This window comes from Notolepis coatsorum, assembly GCF_963971535.1.
Source record: "Notolepis coatsorum genome assembly, chromosome: 17".
In the NCBI taxonomy this organism is placed as follows: Eukaryota; Metazoa; Chordata; class Actinopteri; order Aulopiformes; family Paralepididae; genus Notolepis; species Notolepis coatsorum.
The window spans coordinates 14,314,872-14,340,977 of record NC_140181.1 but is presented as its reverse complement, the minus strand read 5'-3'; the positions used below and the strand labels follow the sequence as shown (position 1 = coordinate 14,340,977).

At 45.9% G+C, this 26,106-nt stretch overlaps 1 protein-coding gene across 1 annotated transcript in view; it reads left to right on the top strand.

Moving 5' to 3' along the window:
* Window positions 1-24,628, top strand: part of klhl21 (kelch-like family member 21) — a 55,693-nt gene extending 31,065 nt beyond the window's left edge. Inside the window, exons 2-5 of the mRNA XM_084334149.1 lie at window positions 6,029-7,124; window positions 16,394-16,799; window positions 19,753-19,825; window positions 22,180-24,628. Coding sequence (XP_084190275.1) covers window positions 6,098-7,124; window positions 16,394-16,799; window positions 19,753-19,825; window positions 22,180-22,539 — 1,866 coding nt within the window. The 5' untranslated portion in view covers window positions 6,029-6,097 and the 3' untranslated portion in view covers window positions 22,540-24,628. The remainder of the gene's footprint in view (window positions 1-6,028; window positions 7,125-16,393; window positions 16,800-19,752; window positions 19,826-22,179) is intronic.
* Window positions 24,629-26,106: the final 1,478 nt, after the last annotated feature.

The window sequence follows — 26,106 nt, the reverse complement described above, 5'->3', positions numbered from 1 at the left end:
GCGACCCCTAGGCGCCAACGGCCATACCCCCAATGGCAAGTTCAAAGCTACCGCTAAGACATGTCTCAACATGTCCAGGTTTGCGCAGTAATACGAGACAGAACTGAGGTTGGCACTAGATTATTCACCTTACGTATAAATACGTCGCAGGTGGATACAGCAGTTAGTTGACCAAAACGTTGAAGCCTTCACCACGATACAACGTGCCGTGAAGTGGGCCCCTTTGCCCCTAAATAGAGCCTTGAGAACCGCGTGCGAAATAGATAGCTAAAGTGTCAGAGTTTAACGCTGTATCGTCGAGTTCGACTTATTCTATTGTAAAGTAATAGTCTATTATTTATAGTGATCGTGCGGCTACCGTTCTACAGTGACCAGCATTACCACCGGTTCGTCGTACTCTAGCTAGTGCACTTATCCAGGCTGGGCGGCCTAAACTTGTGCCGCCATCCGAGGAGTCCTAGACGAGAACCGTTGGATATGTACACCGGAGAACCTACACCGGCGAATGCAGAGCCTTTTCCGGCTGGATTATATTGCTTTGGTACTGTGGCTGCTGGAGCAGAGAATCGTCTACCCCACTGCTGTGTGGGATCTACCCTGTGAGGAGCACCGTCGAGCCCGCCTCTAGGACCACAGAGGCTGGCTAGCTTTCATCCATGCTGTCTTGCATATTGGAGTATAGCTGTTGCTTTGTCTACGGACCAAGGGATTATTGCACTGGCTCCTGTATCTGGAGTCTCTTTATTCCGCGTTGATCCAGACTTTGCTCCCGAACATTCCTCTCCCCTGCTGGCTTACAACCGGAGGGAACCCCTTAGTATCTCCAGCTGACTACGAGTGTGCCTTATGTAATTCTTATGCTACAGGTGGCGTCAGTTATACCCACATTATTATGCTCATGGACTTACGCTCTTGACCTACTTAAGTGTTCTTCGCCATATAAGCGCAATTCATAATTCTCAATTTGTAACCTATCGTTGCTGCTCTAACAATAAATACCTCTAAATAGAACTTTCTTTGTCAAGCCGTATTCTTTTGTGGGTGTTCACCAGATATACCGTGTACTGTATGGCCAGTAATTAAAGTACATAACTAAGTAGTGGTTTAATAATACCATACTCTCAATACAGTCAGGGAATTGTACCCCTCAGTTACAGTTAGGAACTTGTTACATTCACCCACACAAGGGCTGATTAATCACACCCCCCCCCCCCCCTCTCTCTCACACACACTCTCCCAGCTCTCTTTCTCTCTTGCCCCTTCGTCATCTCTCTCACCCCCCTCTCTCTCTATATCTCACACACACACACGCACGCACGCACACACACACTTCAGAAACAAACATAGTATCAATGAGAGCATCAAAAATACACCTGAGTGAAGTCTAGTTAAAAAAAAAAAAAATTTGTTAATCTTGAGTTAAAAAAAATAGTGGCGTTAATAGAATCGGGCGATAACGCGTTAACTTTGACAGCCTTAATATATATATATATATATTAGGGCTGTCAGTTTATCGCGTTAATTAGATTAATTAATTACATAGCAAATTCCCGGCGGCCCGGGAACTGTGAAATAATATTAATGACATGTTTTTGGATTCAAGTAGTTGTTTTTTGCAGGGCTACCGGGAACTTGGTGCGTCTGGCGAGAGCTTGTATGGAATGCGTGATAATTTTTATTGGTGCACAAGTGCAGGCGCCAGTTCAGTGTCGCTATGTGTTTTTTTTTTTATTATGTTTTAGTATGGTCCTGAAATATGTTAAAACCCGCAAAAATGCCCTGTAACATTACTTAGCCAGCAGTATATTATTTAGATTTGCATTACTTGCTGATATACTGCTTATTTTCGTGTCCAGATACAAAGCTCTTCAGCTTATATAACGTCCAGCCAGTGCTTGGTACATTGCTGTCCCCTGATGTTGTAGAGTGCTAGGTCCTTTGCGGCGCAGGGTCCAGCTAACAGAGGACATGGAAGGAGGTGCTCCGTGGTCTGGGGTTCTGTGCCGCAGTCGCATGTGGTTGGGCCACTAAGATAACCCTGATACTGCTGGGCTGCATGTCGCCTTTTCTCACCTTCAAGAACATCGTTTGATTCCTCATTATGTGGTCTTTCGTCAATAGCCATGGAATTCAAAACTTTTTTAAATATCTATATCCCGGATATATCGAAGTGATTTAAATTCCACAATTAAATTTGGTTTCCCATTTGAAAGTGGTCAAGTAAGTACAAACACGGGCCTAATCTTATCAACACGGTGGCTTTGTGGCTGACTGACTGTATACCAGTCTAATGAGCCGTGCTCTGATTCACACCACCGACGGCGATAACACCACTGAGGCACTGTAGCCTCCTCTGTGCCTGTGATCACAAGAGGCCGTTACCGCGCGGTGTGTCTGCGCGGTGTTTCTACGAGCTGCTTGGCGGGTATTATGACAGGAAGCTGTGTGTTTTGGAGGCCCGGGGCTGGCCTGGCTCATGTCTCGCAGACACTAGTTACTCAGAGGGACCGGCTGACCTCAGAGATATAGTGAGGAGGGAGGGAGGGAGGGAGGGAGGGGGGCGGGCGGTTCCTAGCCCCTGTGCTTAAGTCCACACCGTTCCCCCTCTACCCCTTCCCTGGAAACGGACACTGCCGGTGTATTTATAGCCCCAGCGGCGCGCAGGCGAGGCTCTCTTTATTAAACACTGACAAGGAGCCGCTCGTATTCACCAGAGCCGTGCCGTGTCTGTTCTGGAACGTTGTCCAGTGGAGTCCGCAGTTTATATACCGTGTCACTTCCTCCCGGAACGCGGCTCCTCAGGTAGGGGGGGGGGGGGCTAGATTCTTCTGTAATTAGGGTGTTGTTGTTGAAACTGGTATTGTGTGTGAGTGTGTGTCTCTGATTACTCAATTCAATGAGCCTGTGTAATGGCCTGCGGTTTTGGCTTAGCTTGTGTTTGTTGATGGAATTGTTTGTTCGGAATTGATTATTGTAGACTTGTTTTTCTTTTAGCCACAAGACCCAAATAGCTAGAGCTGGGGTTTATGAAAAGTCGTGTTGTTCTGTAATTGTTCAAAGCACTTGTTGGGTAACAGAGTCCAAATCGCCAAAGTAGCTGTTAACCAGATGATCCTAACTGTAGTGTGTATAGAATACTGTTGTCACATAAGTAGTACATGTTTATATACAATTCTGAAAGGGTTGTTGTCAACCCAACCCACTCAGCCACTCAGACGGGAAGAAAGAATAAAACGTTTTCACAAGTAAATACTATTTATTAAATAACAGGGGAATGGAACCCATAAACAAACGATAACAATAAGGGAAGGGATAAACACTAAAACAATAACTCCAACACACATAGACACGAGCAGGGGATTCTAACCTGGCACAGGAACTAAATAAGTGTGTCACATAGGTAGGGATGCCCCCCGGACCCCGGTTTTAAACAGGAACCGGTACTATATTAGAAAATACCGGAGTATTTATAAGCTCCGACGTCCTCGGTACTGCTATCGATACTCTAGAGAAATTATTATTATTATTATTATTATTGTTTAAAAGTTGCGAACGATCTCTCCTCTCTCTGTCTCTGCACGAGAAGCGAGCCGCAGCGAGTCATTATTACACACACTCCTCGCGAGTCGCGCTACACATACGGGTACTTAGTTCTTATACATACGGGTACTCCTTAATGAAAGCGCTGTCTCCGTGCTGAAGCGCGCTGCACACAGACAGCTCTGCCTCTGCATGCGTTGAGTCGTGATGGCGGATAGAGCGAAGCGTTCTAAAGTATGGATATACTTTACAAGGGTCAATGCCGATAACGCACGTTGCCACAAGTGCAACAAAACATTTGCCAGTAAGGGTGGCAATACGAGCAATCTATCAAAACATTTGTTGGCAAAACACGATATTAGTGTGCAGAAATGCGCCGTATTCGACTGCCTTGCGCGCAGTGTTCCATCTGCATCCACGTCCACTGCAGCCGGTAAGCCAAGATAGTTGCCTAGGCTAATAACGATTATTACAAATAGGCTAATAAACAAAATAATTGTTTAGGTACAAATACTACAATCTAAAAACGTTTTATAGTTCGTCAAGCTGAGGCGTCAGCCACCAATGTGTCCCAGGCCAGTGAGCCCAGGCCACCACACATCCTCCCTCTACCTCCACCACCCAAAGTCCTTTCTCCCTAGCAGCTAGAGGAAGGATGACAGAGGATAGGGTGAACGAGTCACAGGGCTGTGACAAAGTTTGTTGTCAAAGGCCTGCACCCGTTCTCTACAGTGGAGTCCAAGGACTTTAGGTAACAACTAATCATTCAGTGTATTGTTTTTTTTTGTATACATAGTTGTCTAACTTGTCTGTTGTTGTTATAAGTTATTATTGAAGCAGCTATTTCCACCACTCCACACATTTACAATAATTCAATCATTTCTAATCTTTACTGTAGGGAGACAGATGACCAATGCTCTCAACTGCAAATATAAAAATCATTAAAAAATAATCAAAAAGAACCGATAAGAGTATCGATAAAGTACCGAACCGTTAAGCAGTATCGATAAGAGTAGTAGTATCGATAAAATCCTAACGATACCCATCCCTACACATAGGGCTGACCCCTGTTAGTCGATTAGTCGACTAATCGGTCGAAAGGAGCCGTAGTCGACTAACCAACCTCTCGAATAGCAAAAAAAAAAATTATTATCATTCTTTCCAAAAGAAAAGAGGCCTAGAAGCGTGGCTAACGCTAATGGCACGCATACCAGAGGCTAACTGCCTACGAAAGCAGGCACAGAGGCACTGAAAGAGGATTTCAGCCATCTAATGAACACACTAGACTAGACAAATATCAAGATGTATCACATCAGTGGACCAATTGTAGAGCCATATGAAATCCGTTTTATTTTTTTCCAAATTCCATTTTATTTTTTTCCAAATTCAGTTTTTTCCGTTTTAATATTTCAGAATTCTGTATTTTGCTTTGTACGCTCATTTTACCATCAGAAATAATGTCTAATAAGTGGGAATGAATAAATGTCCACAATTTAATAAGATATAACAGTCCATTTAATAGGGCTGTCTTAAATACTTCGAAGCTTCGTTCAATGGGCATGGGATTCGAATATAAAAATAAAATTCGATAAAAAAAAAATAAAAAAATTATATATATTTTTGCAAAATCAACTCTGCCTCTCTTTGTTAACTACAACAAACAATGCTGTTTGTTATTTAAGATGAGGTCGGACTCGGCACTGACAGATTTGTGTTCATTGTGCTGCTTTTATAAAGCCTCAAATGACGGCTTACAATATTTCATGAAAGCAAAGTGTTTAGTTTGTCTAAGATTTAAAAAGGTTTAAACTTTACAGCACTGACAAAGTTGAACAAAGTGCTGTAGAAGTCACACAACATAAAAAAAAAAAAGTAAAAAAAAAAATTTTAATTTATTTTTATTTTTTTTATAGTTGATTCCATTTTTATTGCTCAATTCCGCGATTCCGTCCGCGATTCCGTGATCGCGGATTCCATATGGCTCTACCAATTGCATGCTTTTGCAGAGAACAAGAAGCCTTCCGTCGACTCCTTCAGACATTAAGCACCCCCACAGCCCAAATGGAATGATAAAATAAAAAAAATATATATATATTGTACTTTTTTTATTTAATTTGTTTTAGTCGACCAATAGTCGACTAACGGCACATTTTGGCCAATCATAGTCGACCATCCAAATCCTTAGTCGGGGACAGCCCTGGTGTCACATAACACAATCAATCTTAGGTGGTAAGCAAAACCAACACGCACAATACGAACCACCAACACGCACAATAAGGTTACACAGCAAACGGGGTGAGCCACCCCGTTCACACACACAGTCCCAGGATAGTGGCAGAAAAGGCCACGGGGTGATTCAGTGATCTCAGGTTTTATCCACACGCGCCCCTTGATGAGTAATGGTCGTATATAATATGTAACAACTGTCCACGACTTTATGCTAGATAGTTTAGTAACACGTGTGTTCGTTACGTTTACCCGTTTGCAGCCGATACTGAACACGAGCGCCGGTAGCGGGCGAGAGAGACCCAGCGAGAGAGAGAGAGAGGGAGGAGCGATGGAGAAGCCCGCCCTGCAGACGCAGCCGTCCACGCTGCCCTTCTTCGACACGGCGCACGCCTTCAACCTGCTGCGGGGCATCCACGAGCTGCGCGCCGAGCGCAAGTTCTTCGACGTCACGCTGTGCGCCGAGGGCCGCGAGTTCCACTGCCACCGCACCGTGCTGGCCGCCGCCAGCACCTACTTCCGCGCCATGTTCGCCGGCACGCTGCGGGAGAGCGCCATGGACCGCGTGGTGCTCCACGAGGTGCCCGCCGAGCTGCTGGGCCTGCTGGTGGACTTCTGCTACACGGGCCGCGTCACCGTCACCCAGGACAACGTGGACCTGCTGCTGAAGACGGCCGACCTGTTCCAGTTCCCCTCCGTCAAGGAGGCGTGCTGCGCCTTCCTGGAGCAGCGGCTGGACGTCGCCAACTGCCTGGAGATCCAGGACTTCGCCGAGGCCTTTGCCTGCCGCGAGCTGGCGGTGGGCGCGCGCCGATTCGTCCTCCGGAACATCATGGAGCTGTCCAAGGGCGCGGACTTCGAGAAGCTGCCGTGGAAGCGGCTGCTGGAGTTCGTGTCGGACGACGAGCTCTGCGTGGACAAGGAGGAGACGGCCTATCAGATCGCGGCGCGCTGGGTGAAGGCGGACCTCAAGCGGCGGCTGCACTACTGGCCCGAGCTGCTCCAGCGGGTGCGGCTGCCGTTCGTCCGCAGGTTCTTCCTGCTGGCCCACGTGGAGAGCGACCCGCTGGTCTACCTGTCGCCCACCTGCCTGCGGATGGTCAGCGAGGCGCGCAGCTTCCAGTCGTGCGAGTACGACCGCCACGACCGGCCCTGCCAGCGCATGCGGCCGCGGCCCTCCACCGGCCTGGCGGAGATCCTGGTGGTGGTGGGCGGCTGCGACCAGGACTGCGACGAGCTGGTCACCGTGGACTGTTACAACCCGCAGACCGGACAGTGGCGCTACCTGGCGGAGTTCCCCGACCACCTGGGAGGGGGCTACAGCATCGCTGCCCTGGGGAACGATATGTATGTTACAGGTAGGTTACAGTGATGAGAGACAGAGAGAATGATATGTATGTTACAGGTAGGGATGCACGATATTGATTTTTTGACACCGATACCGATAACTTTATGCTCCTCAAGCCGATACCGATACCGATAACCGATATTTATTGTATTATAATATTTTTTTTAACTGTATATATATATTTATTTTTATCAATTTTTTTTTCTTTTTTGGTATTTATAAGCTCCGACGTCATCGGTACTGCTATCGGTACTCGAGAAATTATGGAGTTTTTTTTTTAGGAATTTAAACGTCGCAAACTAGAGCGGGCTGCCTGCTCTCTCCTCTCTTCCCCTCCCACACACACACACACACTCACTCACACACACACACACACACACTCACACGGGTGCTGCGCTGCCGAGTCGAGTACAGACAGCTCTGCTCTCATAATGGCGGACAGAACGAAATGTTCAAAAGTCTGGGTCTATTTTACTAAAGTCGATGCTGACAACGCTCGTTGCCACAATGCAACAAGACATTTGCCAGTAATGTATAAGCGCTGGTACTTGGTCAATGTGGCTGGCGGGGAGATAACGTTAGCTCCGAGTAGAGTAATGGCTGACAATCTGATTGGTGGTAAGAAGAAGAGATGGGTGCAAGCCGTGGGACGTAATTGGCAGATCGACTATCTGTCTCCGAATGTAACGTGACTACGTCACAGCCAAGAAAGGGAGCGCTGGATTTGTGAAAAACTCCCTGTTCCTAAACCACACGCTATCAGTTTTACCACAGTACTGGCAAAACGGGAGGAGGCTATAATAAAAACAAGCGCCCTTCATCCAAATCCACCCACACCGGATTTCTTTTAACCAAAAAATGTATTATATGTTATCGGAGCTATCAATAACGTTATCGAGTTTATCGGGATGACGTCATAATTGCTGATATCGGCCCGATAATTATCGGCCCGATAATTATCGTGCATCCCTAGTTACAGGTAGGTTGATGAGACTATGTGTATGTTACAGGGATGAGAGACTGCGAGAATGATATGTATGTATGTTCGAAAGTCTGGGTATATTTGACTAAAGTCGATGCCGACGACGCTCGTTGCCACAAGTGCAACAAAACATTTGTCAGTAATGTATAAGCGCTGGTACTACTCGTCAATGTGGCCGGCGGGGAGCTACCGTTGTTGTTAGCGTGAGCTCCGTTAGTCTCTCGAGTAAGTAATGGCGGACATTCAGGAAGTAAATAAAAAACGAATAAGAGCTTCCGATTGGTGGTAAGAACAGCAGAGGTGGATGCAAGCCGTGTGGCGTAATTGGCAGAATCGACTGTCAATCAAAATTGTTCTGTTGTGGTCTACCTACCTGACATGCATTGCAAACTCATAAACAAGTCTTGAGCAAGACAAGTTAGGTTATGAAAGCCAGTGAGTATTGTATGACTCAGACTTCAGCAATAATCATGAGCATTATAAAATAAAACACACATGGCATGGTGGAATACCATATGTTTCCTTTTTTTAAGTAAGTAAAGAGGCCTATGTTCATATCAGTGAGTACAATTTGTAACACAAAAAGAGAGACGTGTAGCCTATTTATTTAATATTTTATTTGTTGCCATACAACTTTTTGTTTGAACTTCTGTTAGCCTTTTGCTGTAAAACAAATAGTTTTTAATCATTTTAATTTCATCTTAAATTTGTTGTTGACTATAAAAAGTCTATAATTCAGATACCTTTAAAACATTGCTGCTGCTGTTGCTGCTGAAGAAATAATATTTATTTATATTTATATAAAACAATAATAAAGCAATGTCGATTCTGTTCTTAATTAATTGTCTTTTTTTCTTGCAAAAAGAACCGATAAGAGTATCGATAAAGTACCGAACCGTTAAGCAGTATCGATAAGAGTAGTAGTATCGATAAAATCATAATGATACCCATCCCTAATGATGTGTATGTTACAGTGATGAGAGACAGAGAAAACGATATGTATGTTACAGTGATGAGAGACCAGAGAGAATGATATGTATGTTACAGTGATGAGAGACGAGAGAATGATATACTTTACAGATAAAAAAAAAAAAAAGGAAATGGTGCATTTATGTAGCAGCTTTTAGCCAAAGCTCTTCACAACATGTGGCTCACATTCACACGCTGACGGCGGAGGCGACCATGCAAGGTGCCAACCTGCTCATCGGGAGCAGTTAGGGTGTCTTGCTCAAGGACACTTCAACACGCTGCCCGGCAGGAGCGAGAATCGGCCTCTCTACCTCCTGAGCCACTGTCGCCCCATAAGATGATGAGAGACAGAGAGACGCCTCATGTACACAGTTCCTCCATGTCATGAGAAACGAACGCTGAATAGTTGAACGTGTCACTTGGTGTTTAATTGAATCTATTGCGCTGCTCTATTCTATACGGAAGCCCTAAGAGGCCGTACATTCATACATTTTATTTACTCCGTTTCCCCCGTGATAACGAGTTAATTTAATTTGTTTTCTCGTGATAACGGGATCATTTTCACCATCTATCTCCTTCCCCTGGGCACAATCCTCCGTCACCATGGGGTCCACTTCCACTGCTATGCAGACGACACACGGGTCTACATCTCCTCCACACCCACCACTGCCCTTTTCCCCACCTCCCTCACCACCTGCCTTGAGGACATTAGGAGCTGGATGAGCAGAAACTTCCTGAAATTAAATGGCAGCAAAACCGAGGCCCTGCTCATCGGCTCCAAATCCACCCTCACCAAATCACAAAACACCCCAGTTCCAAACATCACCATCGACAGCTTCCCTGTACCCTTCTCCCCCCCAAGTCAAAAGCCTCTGTGTCATTCTGGACGGTTCCCTCTCCTTTGCACCACACATCAAATACACCACCCGGTCTGCCTTCTTTCACCTCCGTAATATCTCCAGACTCCGCCCATCCCTGTCCCAATCAAATACAGAAACCCTGGTCCATTAATTTGTCACATCCCGGATCGATTACTGTAACGCTCTCCTCACCGGCCTTCCCACCAAACTCATCAACAGACTCCAAATCATCCAAAACTCTGCTGCTAGGATTATCACCCGCACAAACTCATCCCACCACATCACCCCGTCCTCATTCAACTACACTGGCTCCCTGTGCACTACCGGATTGATTTCAAAAACCTCTTACTCACCTTCAAAGCCCTCCACAATCTAGCCCCCACCTACATCACTGACCTCCTCCAGGATTACACCCCCTCCCGCACCCTCCGCTCATCCTCTACTGGACTCTCCTCTATCCATCCCCAGCTCACCCCTCAGTACTATGGGTGCCAGAGCGTTCACCTGCTCGGCTCCCAGACTCTGGAACTCCCTGCCCCCACACATCCGACAGTCAGACTCACTCTCATCATTCGGATCACAATTGAAAACCCATCTGTTCAAACTCGCATATTCACTATAACCTCCGTCACTGCCCAATACCCCCTGCTGTTTGTTTGTCTGTTATTTTAACTTCACTGTTTTTTATACTTCTTGTTGTTTATCTTATTCTTTTCTTAACCTTGTCTTTTAACTGCCTTGCTTACTATACTGGGCACACTCACTATAACTGCAGCCCGTGTGCCACTGTTTTATATTTCATACGTTTACATTGTTTGTCTTGTTTTTAATTCCACTGACACTTTTGCCAAGATCATTGTTTTAATCTTGATTGTTCTGTTCTTATGCCCTGTAAGGTGACCTTGGGTGTTTTGAAAGGCGCCTCCAAATACAATGTATTATTATTATTTTATTAAACTACATTTAGAGGGGGTGGGAGGTAGGGATGCCCCGATCGATCGGCCACCGATCGGTATCGGCCGATAATCAGTATAAATATGCGATCGGTGATCGGTGATAATGCTTTATTTTCGCCGATCGTCAAAACCGATCGAAAAACATGATCCAATTCTGAGCGGAGATCTCACTCGCTGAGTTCTGTCTCAGACACACGGAGAGAGCAGCGGCGTCTGCTCCTCCTCCTCCTCCAGCCCCTCCCGCACCTGTGTACTGTAAACACTAGTATAGTCTAGTCTAGTGCGACACTGGGACCTCCGTGAGCTAACGTTAGCTACCGTTACAAAATGACCCAGTCAACTATTTACTCACTGAGGCGTTGTCTTAATGTTATATAGCCGGCTAGCAGTAGCTACAGATAGCTCCTGATATCAATGTCTTATGACACTGATTCGATGCGTATTCGAGCTGAGGGCATGTTGAATGTAATCAATAGGGTCCAGCTGCAGCTCCGGAGAATCCTGGCCATAGCTGGAGGCTACTCGAGTACACACAGTGGAGCTGTTTGCAGATAGCGAGCATTTTGACTTGTTGCGTGGTGGCGATGTCTCGCAGATAATACAACTACAAGTATGATTATATAATATATATATTTTATAAAAAAAGAATTATATAAAATTATTATAAAGCTTTTTTGTAATAAAAAACGATCGATATCGGATCGGTATCGGCCGATATGGCTCAAGACGATCGGTGATCGGTATCGGTGGCAAAAAACGTGATCGGGGCATCCCTAGTGGGAGGGGTTTGGACATACGGGGGCCAGTTTCGAGTTGCAGCCTCCCGTAGCCTGGTGCTCTTTGAGAGCTCACTTTGATTGCGCCGCCGGTAAAGCTGAAGCCTTTGCTAACCGTCTTCTTAGATGACGCACACTAATGTGTATATAGTATCTGTAACGGCAAGGCATATAAAGCTATTTCAGCCTGTGTCAGGCCTTGCTTGAAGAGATATGTGACGCGGTGATCAATATATCCTGCTCCTTTAGCCCCTTTCGTGACTGTGATGCACCGGGGGATACCTGCTCCTCTGACATTGCGACACTGAATGATGTTTCCTGCAGTGATCTAATATAAATATACCAGTCGGCTATCGTTTCGTTTTCTCGAGATCTCGAGAAAATTATCACGAGAAAACAAATTAAATTAACTCGTTATCACGGGAAAACGGAGTAAATAAAATGTATGAACGTACGGCCGCTTAGGGCTTCCGTAATTCTATGTACGTTATGCATTGTCTTTTCTAGATTTTAATGTCGGATCAATCTATCATAATCAATCAAGAAATCTATTACAATCGATAATCTTTTCATAGATTTTAATGACGGAAATCTATCAAAGAAATTCTGCAAGGTTTTAATATACATTATAATTTGATGACTATAATTACCGTAATTCCTCTAATAGTAACCGGTATTCAATTAAAAACCGGGTCTCTATTAATGACCGGGTGCGCTGTTGAGCTAAGCAATTATAAGCCGGCCTCCTAATACAAGCCGGGTATATTTTGTTATTGTTGTTATATGCTGGCCTGGCTGTGCAGTAAATACCATATAATGCTATGGTGTTAATGTTTACCAAGAGAGTAAGCCTACCTCAGAATTGTATAAAATTAAGTTATTATTATTATTATTATTATTATTATTATTATTATTATTATTATTATTATTATTATTATTATTATACCAGTATTGTGATTGCACTATTTTACTTTATTTTACTTTTTTTGACCACCTGTAATTGCACTGTTTACTACCGTATTTCATACAGTACTTGGTTTCAATAAATGAACCCAGTACATTTTACTGGGTTCAAACTGACACAAAATGTTGATTTATTCATTATGATCGGTTTGAAAATTAGAAATATAGGCCTCTCTCTTATACATGCCTCCTCCTAATACAAGCCTGGTATCCGCTACAGTTGAAACAAATACAAGCCGGGGTTACTATTAGAGGAATTACGGTATGCCAATTATATGCAAAATCACTGCTGTGAAGCACTTTGGGCTGCAATTCTTGTATGACAGGTGCTATAAATAGTACTGTAAGCATATTCCATTCCTACTGTCAGTTACTAATTAGGAGGCTTATCCTGGTTGCTTATTCTCTGCACTCAGGCAGGCAGACGGTGTGCAGTGGTTTTAATGACTGTGTACGTTGGATTCACTCGAGAGCTTCACCTCAGTCGATTTCCACTCACGCCGCTTCCTCTTATGAAAACAGCAGTGAGTCGGGGCACCAGAGTGCTTGTAATAAAGGCTGTACGTGTCGACGGATAAAACTATGGAATAACTGACAACGAATTAAAAAAACGTGTAGTTCGATTACTTCGATACATACATACATTTAAATGTGTATACATTTTGTATATAAAACTATGAAACTTTTGTAACCTTTTGTTTTTGCTAATTTTTTTTTGTTGTTAATAATGTAATGTAAAAAGGGTAGGCAATTATAAGCCTCGGATACCCAACGGGAACCGGTTTTCGATTCCCATCCCTATGAGCGAGGCTGCTGTACGTGTGAACGAGGCTGCTGTACGTGTGGACGAGGCTGCTGTACGTGTGAGCGAGGCTGCTGTACGTCGTGTGGACGAGGCTGCTGTACGTGTGGACGAGGCTGCTGTACGTGTGAACGAGGCTGCTGTACGTGTGGACGAGGCTGCTGTACGTGTGAACGAGGCTGCTGTACGTGTGAACGAGGCTGCTGTACGTGTGGACGAGGCTGCTGTACGTCGTGTGAACGAGGCTGCTGTACGTGTGGACGAGGCTGCTGTACGTCGTGTGAACGAGGCTGCTGTAAGTCGTGTGAACGAGGCTGCTGTACGTCGTGTGAACGAGGCTGCTGTACGTCGTGTGAACGAGGCTGCTGTACGTGTGAACGAGGCTGCTGTACGTGTGAACGAGGCTGCTGTACGTGTGAACGAGGCTGCTGTAAGTCGTGTGAACGAGGCTGCTGTACGTGTGAACGAGGCTGCTGTACGTCGTGTGAACGAGGCTGCTGTAAGTCGTGTGAACGAGGCTGCTGTACGTCGTGTGAACGAGGCTGCTGTAAGTCGTGTGAACGAGGCTGCTGTACGTGTGAACGAGGCTGCTGTACGTGTGAACGAGGCTGCTGTACGTGTGAACGAGGCTGCTGTAAGTCGTGTGAACGAGGCTGCTGTACGTGTGAACGAGGCTGCTGTACGTCGTGTGAACGAGGCTGCTGTAAGTCGTGTGAACGAGGCTGCTGTACGTCGTGTGAACGAGGCTGCTGTAAGTCGTGTGAACGAGGCTGCTGTACGTGTGAACGAGGCTGCTGTACGTGTGAACGAGGCTGCTGTACGTGTGGACGAGGCTGCTGTACGTGTGGACGAGGCTGCTGTACGTGTGAACGAGGCTGCTGTACGTGTGAACGAGGCTGCTGTACGTGTGGAAGAGGCTGCTGTACGTGTGGAAGAGGCAGGACACGATGTGTTGCCAGGGGCGGCTTGTCCGGCTTCATTAAGCCTCCCGGCCCCCGGGCCATGTATCCCGTTACACAATCCCTGCGGGGCCATCGACGGGACAGTTTACAACGACATAACTCTATTGTCGTTAACGATGATAACCAACGGTCTCGCATGCTCGGGGAACGCATGCCTGCACGTCGTGAGATAACCAGGGATGTTCTCGGAAGGCCGGTGTTTGGAGAAAACATCCCAGCCCTTCACACGTTGCCTAGAATTCTGGCAGGTCGGCGACGGAGGGGGGGGCGCCGTAAATCACCGCCGGCCGCTCCCTCTCTCCCACTCCGCCGTTGCCAGCAGCCCGAAGCCACAGCAGCGGCGGCACGCGGTCGCACCGTGTGACGAGAGGCCGCTCGGTGTCGACGACAGGCTGATTTAGGGCTCTTACCTACGGTGTCCTTGTGGCGATTATCCTCTCACCCTTTTACTCGACAGTCCGGGTCTATTCTGAACGCGACCGCAGCCCGTCCTTGGAGCTTTGAGCGATGGCATCAGTTGTGTTCATCGCAGGCGACGTAGCGGCAGGGAGGCGGAGATCCGGTCGCTCTGGGACTCGGGATTCAAAATCCCAAGTCAAGGAGGTCGACTGCACAGAGTTGAAACACAGGCCCGTTTGCTTGTGTGTTCAATAACATACTAGGCCTCTTAATACATTTTAATTCACTTACTAATCGTAAAAAGCGGCTCTGAAGGCAAATGATGTGTCCCTCCCTATATAAACTTGCTAGTTTTAGACCTTTTCACATCTTCTAACTACACACCCTCAAGACCCCTACGCTCTGCATCTTCTAACTACACCCCCTCAAGACCCCTACGCTCTGCATCTTCTAACTACACACCCTCAAGACCCCTACAGTACGTTCTACATCTTCTAACTACACACCCTCAAGACCCCTACGCTCTGCATCTGCTAACTACACACCCTCAAGACCCCTACAGTACGTTCTACATCTTCTAACTACACACCCTCAAGACCCCTACGCTCTGCATCTGCTAACTACACACCCTCAAGACCCCTACGCTCTGCATCTGCTAACTACACACCCTCAAGACCCCTACGCTCTGCATCTTCTAACTACACAGCCTCAAGACCCCTACGCTCTGCATCTTCTAACTACACACCCTCAAGACCCCTACACTCTGCATCTTCTAACTACACCCTCAAGACGCCTACGTTCTACATCTTCTAACTACACACCCTCAAGACCCCTACGTTCTACATCTTCTAACTACACACCCTCAAGACCCCTACGCTCTGCATCTGCTAACTACACCCTCAAGACCCCTACGCTCTGCATCTTCTAACTACACACCCTCAAGACCCCTACGCTCTGCATCTTCTAACTACACACCCTCAAGACCCCTACGCTCTGCATCTGCTAACTACACATCCTCAAGACCCCTACGCTTTGCATCTTCTAACTACACACCCTCAAGACCCCTACACTCTGCATCTTCTAACTACACACCCTCAAGACCCCTACGCTCTGCATCTTCTAACTACACACCCTCAAGAGAAGCCGGCTATTCTCGGTGCTCGCTCCATAATGGTGGAATGAACTTCCCAACAGTCAGGACAGCCAAAACCCACCAAAATAATGAAGGCTTGTCCTCTGCAAAAGCATGCAATTGGCCCACTGATGGATACATCTTGATATTTGTCTAGTGTGTTCATTAGACGAGTGAAATCCTCTTTCTGTGCCCGTTTTCTTAGGCAGTAATGGTATGTGCGCCATTAGTGTTAGCCTCGCTTCTAGGCCTCTTTGCTTTTGGAAATAATTATCCAAATGTGTCTTAATATGTCTCTATACTACTATGCACTCAAGACTAGCACTCAAGTTCAATACTATTGTAACAATGTTACTGACCCTTAGCTGCCAGAGTTGTACCCTTCCTGCTGACTTGTCGTGCACAACTTTGTAAGTCGCTTTGGATAACCGCGTCGGCTAAAATGACTAAACGTACATGTCTTCTCTCCGCGTGACAGGCGGCTCCGACGGCTCGCGGCTCTACGACGGCGTGTGGCGCTACAACTCCAGCGTCAACGAGTGGACGGAGGTGTCGCCCATGCTGAAGCCCCGGGAGTACCACAGCTCCTGCGTGCTGAAGGGCCAGCTCTACGTGGTGGCCTCGGACAGCACGGAGCGCTACGACCACGCCCTGGACTGCTGGGAGGCCCTGCCCCCCATGGTGCACGCCATGGACAACTGCTCCACCACCACCTGCAGGGGGCGCCTGTACGCCATCGGCTCCATGACGGGCGAGGAAACCATGGCCATCCAGTGCTACGACGTGGACGCCAACCGCTGGTCCCTGGTCAAGTGCGGTCAGCTGCCGCCCTGGTCCTTCGCGCCCAAGACGGTCACCCTCAACGGTCTCGTCTACTTCGTCAGGTGAGGAGGGGAGCGGGGAAGAGCTACACAGACGTCACAATTTGGAAATGCACAAACACGAACCGCTGTTTTTAATCTGTTAAGATACCGTTAAGCTAACTATTTTAATCTTTTGGATAACGCTAAGCTAGCTTTCAACACAACAGTGATTTCACGGTTACGCTCTCATGCTTCACAGCTGACCAGCGTTGTCTTCCTGCAACAACTCACGCCTCACTGGTTTTTAAAGCGAGATTTCTGTTTCAGTGGCACAAACGAGAAATAAATATAATATATCGAGCACCCTCAAAAACCACTCCAGTTGAAACGGCGAGTACTCGATTAATCAATTCCTCATGCCCATCCCTAGTGGGTAATACGAGTAAACGCCCATCCCTAGTGGTAATACCAGTAAATGTTCATGGGAGCATAATCTAGTGTGCAGACTCTTCATTTTCCTCCTAGTGTTTCTCTCTCCAGTACCTAGTATTTATTGTTTTGGATGTGCGTTGCTGTTGTACATTCCTCCGAGAGGAGAGAAGAGAACCCGTTAAGCTCGGAGGAATGACATCCCTTAGCAGCGACACAGGAGGCAGGGATGTTGTGTTTATTGGCAGAGCTCTGATGCGGCCGTAGGAATGAGGCTGAGTGGCAATAAATCAGCGCACAGCAACTCCCTCTCGCTGTGTTATTGCTTTCATACCATGTATCGGGACATAAATCTGCCCACTGTTCAAAGCTTTACTCTGATCCTCCGTCGGCAGCGGTCAGTTCCCTGTTGCTCAAGTAATGTAAGGTACCAGTTCCTATACCGTGGCGAGGTTGTTATATTGCCACGGTTTGGTCAATAGGATCCTGGTCCCAGTGCTGTCCCACGGAGGCTGAATTTATGTATTTTGTTCAGCGTCTAGACCTTTTTCTTATTTTTGTAAAGACCTTATCGCTATAAGCGCCCATGGAATGTGTCTCGTCCAATCACAATTGGGTGTTTGGAACTAAATGTTGTTGATTAACACTTTCATTGCCAGCCATGCGGGGTGCGCCTTACCTCCCTTGAATGCCACCACCCACTTCAATGATAGAGCTCTCATATTTGCAAACGCATAAACTATGTTATGCTAGATTACTCGATTATGGCTATGTGTCTAATCTGGCCGTCGCTTATCAATGACTTGTTTGCAGTCAACATTGTCGAAACGGATTGTTTTTTAATCTGTTCATTTCCGTTTTATACCATTTTGAAAAACGCTCGTTTTTAAGTTTCAGGAAAATATAAAGATTCTGTGATAATCGCCCCTTACTGGAATATTCTGGAATACACAAAAAACGTCATTTTTCTGCCTATTTATGAATAGTTTTCAAATAAACGCTAGATTATCGATAGTATGTGTACTTATGTGTATGTGTACGGTACGCTATAGAAGCGAGCTGAAAAATCGATTCTCTCATTTTCCAGCACAAACGCACACGTTGATATCTTTTTGAAAAAAGCTCTGATTATCCTAAGACTGGTCAAATAGATTCCTTACCTCAGAGCAGATGTTCTCTAAAAGATTATTCCAATTCCTGATCGCCATTCCAAATATCGATCGCATTTATTGATCAACCGCTGGGTACTGGAAATATGTATTCCACGCTGTTCTGGGGCTCTGCAATGAATCCGATCCTCTCTGGTGACTTGCCCGAGAAGTAAAATGAGGAAGCAGGATTTCTTTTCCCCCATGCGTTTCATTCAATCCATTCCAAAGGGGTGCAGTACCACAGGGAGAGACGATAGGGGGCGGTATTTTCCCAATGGAGCTCAGAGAGCAGCACTAACGTGAGACTAGATTGATGAAATATGAATTCAAATCGCTAATCGTTGGCAATGAACGGTCGGCATGAACAAACGAGATATCGTTGGCATTGAAAGTGTTAAAAGTCAGGCATATTGGAAGGGGAACTACATGACCCAGCCTCAGCAGCTGCCACCTTCTATGCAGTTTATGGGTACCTCAGTCGGTAGAGTGCTTGCCTTTGAATCGCAAGGTTCCGGGTTTGATACCAGGCACCGCCAACTACGGTAGCATGGCTTGGGTAACTAGGAAGGCTTGAGTAACTAGGAAGGCTTGGGTAAGTAGGAATGCTTGGTAACTAGGAAAACTTGGGTAACTGAGACGTGCGGTAAGGACTAAGAGCTGCCTGATGGTAGGTGGGGCTCCACCTCAGCGTTCTATCTCCCTGGTCTAGCGCCTCGTTAGGGGAGAGACTCCCTCATTGCTCGGCTGATTCCAACAATAAGCCACTGCCCCCTACTTACTTACTTACTTACTTACTTACTTACTTACTTACTTACTTACTTACTTACTTACTTACTTTTTTAATTTTTAATTTTACCTTTATTTTACCAGGTAGTCACTTGAGATCAAAGATCTCTTTTTCGAGCAAGACCTGGCCAAAATGGCAGCAAAAACAAAAAACAAACATACAAAAATACACAAAACACAGACAAAGACATAAAAGGCAAAGTGGGGCAAAGGGGATACATTTGAGCTGCAGCAAATCAGATTGAATGGGATTGGGGGGAGATTGGAGGGTAGGGTAAAAAGGTAGAAAGAGGATGGAAGGTGAGGCCCTGCAGGAGGTTGCTGGGGAGAGAAGGTCAGGTTAAAAACATAAAATATAACGGCACATTATGCAGTGAAGCAGCGACATTCTCCCATCTCATTCTTTAAAATGCCCTTAATTTGAACTTTAAAATCAGATATGGTAGTGAGGGCCTGCAGTTTCAAAGTTTTTTGAAGTCCATTCCAGGCAGAGGGAGCAGAGAACATGAAGGCCCTTTTCCCAAACTCTGTGCGGGTTCTGGGTACTGAGGCATATAAATAGTCCTGGGATCGTAAGCTGTAACTTACTTACTTACTTACTCGTGGGAATGTTATTTTAATACAGGCTGTTTTAGTAGCGTCTTCATTTCTGTGTGTATGTTTTGTAGGGATGATTCAGCCGAGGTCGATGTCTACAATCCTCAGAAGAATGAGTGGGACAAGATTAGCCCCATGACCCAGGTATGTGTGTGTGTGTGTGTGTGTGTGTGTGTGTGTGTGTGTGTGTGTGTGTGTGTGTGTGTGTGTGTGTGTGTGTGTGTGTGTGTGTGTGTGTGTGTGTGTGTGTGTGTGTGTGTGTGTGTGTGTGTGTGTGTGTGTGTGTGTGTGTGTGTGTGTGTGTGTGTGTGTGTGTGTGTGTGTGTGTGTGTGTGTGTGTGTGTGTGTGTGTGTGACAAGTATATCAAATACCAACCACTGCTCAGTGTGATGACTGACCTTGGGTATAGGTGTAGATATGGTGTACTTGTGTTCGGAAGTCTTGGCCATGTACACAAATCCACCATGACCGGTCTGAGAATTGCTGCAATGTCTAAAAGAAAAGCCAAACAAATTGCCAAATATTGCTCTGTCTCAGCTATTATTGGCAGCTTAGCCACGTGGAGAAGGAGGTGCTATGTGTACCCTTAAGTGTTCAGTGCTGCTTGGCCCCGATACATTTGATTCCCTGTTTATGTAATATAATTTGTGGAACCAAATAAAGTATTAAAATGTGTGTGTGTGTGTGTGTGTGTGTGTCAGTCACACCAGAGGCCAGGTTCTTGCGCACAAATCTTGTGCTTCACTATTCTGTCCATATATCGGAAGCTAAATCTCATTTCTATCATTACTCAAATCATTGCTATAGGTATGATTTCCATCTGTTGTTATCATATTCTTTGAAACAATTGTACGAAGGAATCTAGGATAAAGTCAAGTAATTTCCCCAGGGGGATCAATAAAGGAATATCTTATCTTATGAATGAGGCCCCCTGTCCTAGTCAGCTAGACTTATTTATGGCATGCAGATGCAGATATGAAAACATATGAACACTTGATAGTCTGTGTTGTATCTGTACTGTCAGAGACAACGGGTGAATTAAGAGTTTTTAGATGCCAAGCAGCACCTCTGACGGCCATGACAGTAACTCACACCCCCTAGTGGCAGCTCAGAGGTAATGCGCTTTGCATCTATAAGAGAAGAGGAGAGAGAAGTTGAGGAAATGAGATTAGAGGAGAGTAGAGATTCCTTTATTGATCCCTTGGAGAGATTTGGACATCATATGGGGGAGGGGGGGGTTGGGGTACAGGTATGGGTAGGGTAATAGTAGAAAGACATAAATATAGGCAATACAATTATATCTGAATTAGGGCTGGGACTTTATCGCATTAATTTCGATTAATTAACTACAGAAAGAATGAAAAGTTAAAAAAAAATTATGCATTTAATCGCATGATGATTTTTTCTTTATTGTGTAAGAATGTTACCTTTCAAAGGAGACCAGACTCATGCATGTGCTATAAGTATAAAGTATAATAAATCGCAAATTACTTTTTCCAATGGTCAACTGTTCTGGAATGTACTTGAAAGTACTGCGTTTTACTTTTACCTCGAAAGTGCTTGAGTTTACAAAAGGTCCTTTGCGCTATATATACATTATTCCTAAAATTGCTGCACTTTGTTAAAAATTGCATTGATCTGTTGGTCTGTGTAGTAGCTAATACAGGATTTTGCTGCTTAAACGTGTGTATAATGTATATTATTAATTGATTCACTCGTATACCAAAATTCATTTGAATTGAAAAAAAAATTGCTTTTCGCATCAAATATTGATATGCGATTAAAATGTGATTAATTTCGATTAATTCGATAAAAAAAATTACCAAGTCCCACCACTAATCCGAATATAAAGGATATGCAACATTGGTAATGTTTCTAAACACTGGAGTAAGACAGCCCCCCCCCCCCCCAAAATACCTTCTACAAATCAAACTCTTCAAGAATGGGGGCTCTGAAGATAGATTCATGCTTAAAGGTGCTGTAAGTGGTATTTTTACATTAAAATAATAGCTCTACATTCCGACAACCATCACTGGGTGTGTGGTCAGTAACATGGGTCTCCCAGTCCCTCCACTCTGCAGTAAACACAATACATTTCCTGGTATCCAGTTCCCACTTCATCCAATCAGGAGAGAGAACCCCACACTGCAAAAATAAGAAATTAAAAGTACTTTTACGCAAATATGTGTTTTTTTTTAAACAAGTAAAATAATCTACCAGTGCAGTAAGCAAATCTGGCCTGGCAAAAAAAATATATCTAGGGTTCTCTCTCCTGATTGGATAAAGTGGTAACGGGATACCAGGACATTTATTTTCTGTTTACTGCAGAGCGGAGGGACTGGGAGACCCATGTTACTGACCAGACACTCTATATCAGTGATGGCTGTCAGAATGTAGAGCCATTTAACACTTATTTTAACCAGAAAACACCACTTCCAGCACCATCGAGCCACAGCATCCGTCCTCCCGTGTCCCTGACTCCCCTCCTCTCCTCCAGGTGCACGTGGGCGGCAGCGTGGCCGTCCTGGGCGGCAGGCTGTTTGTGTCGGGCGGCTACGACAACACGTTCGAGCTGTCCGACGTGGTGGAGGCCTACGACCCGGCGAGCCGCGCCTGGACCCCCGCCGGCCGCCTGCCGCAGGCCACCTTCTGGCACGGCAGCGTCAGCATCTTCCGCCAGTTCATGCCCCTGGTGGCCAGCGCCTTCGAGCCCGTCCACGTGCCCCCCGGGTCCAACGACGTGCACCTGCACCTGCGCCGGCACCAGCGCCACCAGGCCCACCGTGAGGCCCTGCACAACCTCAACAACAACCTCAACCAGAACCAGAACCAGGGGGGCAACCCGGCGCCGCACTGAGTCCCAATTACACCCTCCTCGAGTCCCTCCCCCCCCCCCGTTAGAGACGTTTCTAGTTTTACTGTGAATTCACCGCGTCAGAACAGAAAAGGGCCTTTTGGGGACCGAGCGCAGCACGCGGTCATGTGTCGGCGAGAGCGCGCCAGCCGCCCTGTGGTCCGCTCACCCAACAGACTTTCTATGTAACCGATTTTTCTAAAGTTTTGATTGTTTTCGGAGCGAGAGCCGACGCCCCCTCAGCATCGATAGCTTTTAAACCCCGCTTACATTCCGAAAGCTGAACGAGGTCACGCTTCACCGCTCTCTGCAACGATCTCCGGAGTTATGAGATGTTGTTGGATGACGGGCTGCTTCCCCTCTCCACCTGCCGCCGGCAGACGCGTCACGCCGTCAGAAGTGGCGTCCGTCTCTCGGCGCCGAACTGTTCTGCGAGAATGCGTCTCCATACTCCGGCCCTCTGTTCGCCGTCCTTCAATCACCGCCGCCGTTTGCTTATTTTTTTGGAAAGCGACCGTCGCGATTGGAGGATGGAGGACAGAGGGGCTGGAGTTTGAGACGGGTCCATCCCAGGCCTTAACCAGACAGTTTTGGCCACGCTGGGTTCAGGAAGCGCTGCGATGTACAGAGAGACGGATATTGTGTATTCAAAGCTGCCACGAGGACGATGTTAGGGCCTCTATTAGCGTTTTATTATATAGCATAAAGACCATGCTTGTCATGTAATGATAATCACCTGCTGTTTGATTATAATTACCTGTTGTTTGATTATAATTACCTGTTGTTTGATTATAATTACCTGTTGTTTGATTATAAGCATCTGTTGTTTGCCTACCAAGATGTCTACGGCGATGCCGTAATGGAATATGAGTGAATTGGAGCAGTGGCGTGCACAGATAGGGCCGACGAGGGGCTTGAGCCCCTGCCCTTTTGCCCCAAGTGCCCATCCAAAAAATATATATATATATAAATATACTGTATATATTTTTTTAATATAAAGACTGACATGTATAGTACTATCCATGAAAAAATACTTTATAGAAATGTTGAAAAGTGCCCTGCATGCCTGTTGGTGGGTTAAGTGCCCTTTTTGTAGTTTGAGCCCCCCCCCCCCTGTGCACGCCCCTGAGCGGGAGAGCGGCTGCACGTGATGTCGCACCGGGTCGCGTCTATTCTTAACCCAACGGATTTCCAGTTCTGCGATCTGATTGGCCACTGATGTTTCTGGTGCGATCTGATTGGCCACTGACGTTTCTGGTCATGTGACATGTGCGCCCAATCGCGTGACGCACCCATTTCCGCCTCGAACAGCCTGCAAAACTACCTAACGCCTAGTTTATCACCGGTTAAGCTTAGGCGACTCTTTCGAAGTTGGTTAAGGTTAGAGTTTGGAATCAGGGCTGGCGTTCTATCGCCCTGCTCTAAGACAAACTCTAACCATAACCAACTTCGAAAGAGGCGCCTAAGCTTAACCGGCGAAAGAACTTGCCGCCACACGATTGGCGCGACCAGAAGCGCCAGTGACCAATCAGAGCGCGAACGCGGAACTGGAAATCCGTTGGTAAAAGTATTCAGGCCACCGGGTCGACGGTGATTATTACTCGCAGGCTGCGTGACGTCTCTCCCGCACTTCAGTCCACACCTGCTTGTTATGTTTCCACTCAGCAGGGGGTCAACCACCGGTAGGTAGTCTGCATGAAGTTACGTTTTTACTTTAAGATTGTTTTTCTAACCGCTTTACGTGTTTGAAGATGTTTTATTTATGGATATATTTATGTAGCTTAACATGTGTTATCAGTTGCAACATGAAGCGCGTGGCGGCAGCGGCCTCGCAGGCGGAACTGGAATCCATAACTATATCTCAATTCGCTCTTATGTAAAATAAATAACGTGTCTTGGCTTTCAATTGAAATAGTGATATGAAGTATCGTTATAGAGTACTGTAACATTTTGTTTTTCCTTTTTAGTTTTCATACCGGTTTGTGTTGTTGAAACAACTTTTGTAAATATCCTTCTCCCTTCGTGTATGGGCTTGTAAAGTGTCCTCTACTGTGTGATGTAACCAGAAATAAATCTGCAGGCAGGACTGTCATCGTTTATTCCACTGTTTCACACAACGACGCATCGGAGACCAATCGATTTACATTCACAGATCGTTCCTTGTATCGTACATGAACAGATGAAAATGTATACACACATATAAAAGTAACAACAGTAAGCCAGTGCAATCAGGCACAGTATTGGGACAAGTATCTCAGAAGTATCGTAACACAGTATGGAGTGAGAGACTGGAGAGGGCCCCAAGGGCCAGATTATAGAAACTGAACTGTAAAAATCACATCTGCAGTTAGGATTCTGTTCCCATTATGGAAGCGCTGATCCTAAACGCAGATAAGACGTCCCGGCTCAGATGAAGACGAGACACAGGATGCTGACGTCGAAGATATGAAACCGAGGTGGATTTAAGGATATTCTTCTCTTAACGGGTCAAATGGGGTTTTTCCTTGTGGACCTTTTTTTTTGGAGGATGGAGATGTTTTATTCCATCAGGTGGCCCTTGATCCCGCTTGGATCATAGTCGTCCGAGTTATTAATCATACCGTAATCTGGGATTAGTATTTTGGCTTTAGGACACGCTGCTGAGATGGCGAAAGGGGATTTGGTCTGTAACCAACACTGATGCTGAACCTCGGCTCAGCGCTCTAACTGAAGAGGCTGTTGAGAGAGAACTCCCTGCAAAACTGGACGGGTTCACAGTCCAGAATACACTGTACCTATCGAGAGATAACGGGCATCTTCGTCAAATAAGTTTAGAAATATGATTACATGATAAATAACCCTGAAAGGCATGCGATGCACTGAGAACTTGCGATGTGGGTGAAGAGTTGGTCTGTCTTTATATCCTCAGACCACTAAGGCTATGTTCACACTGCAGCAAAATCAGTGACTCGGATCTGTTTTCTTCGTGACTGTGAGCAGCACAAATCACATGGAATCTCATCTTTTCAATTCTGTGTTTTTTTCCATTTTCAATTCATATGTGATCGGATACAGGTCTGGTCTTTTACAATGCAGCCTCAGTCCGAAAAGTCATGTGACTTTTACATCACTCTAGAGATTGACATTTGTCACAATATTTTACGCTCATCTTCTTTATTGTTCATTTGCGCATGCAGTCAGTTCAGGAGCGTGAGGACAGTTCACACTGGACTGGAATCTGATCATGGCCACATTTTTTAAACAGCCAAACAAAGAAATAATAATAATCAGATCTGAGCAATACATTAGAATTGAGCACTAAGGCTTTCATTTGTGACCCAGCGTTTCTGAAGCCTCCCAGTTCACTTCCTCTTAAATCTGGCCCCCATTCCTTGCCATAGCAGCATCATCCAGCCAGACACGTTGTCCAGTGAAAAACAACTTGCAACAGCAGGATTTATTAACATTGCCTTTAGTTATTCTATTAGCTATGACGTCAAAAAAGGACTATATTCCAATAGGCTCATTTTGCTTCATCGTGACTTCACTACTGAAGCCCTTTAGGGAATGACATTTCCTCAGCAGGACGCT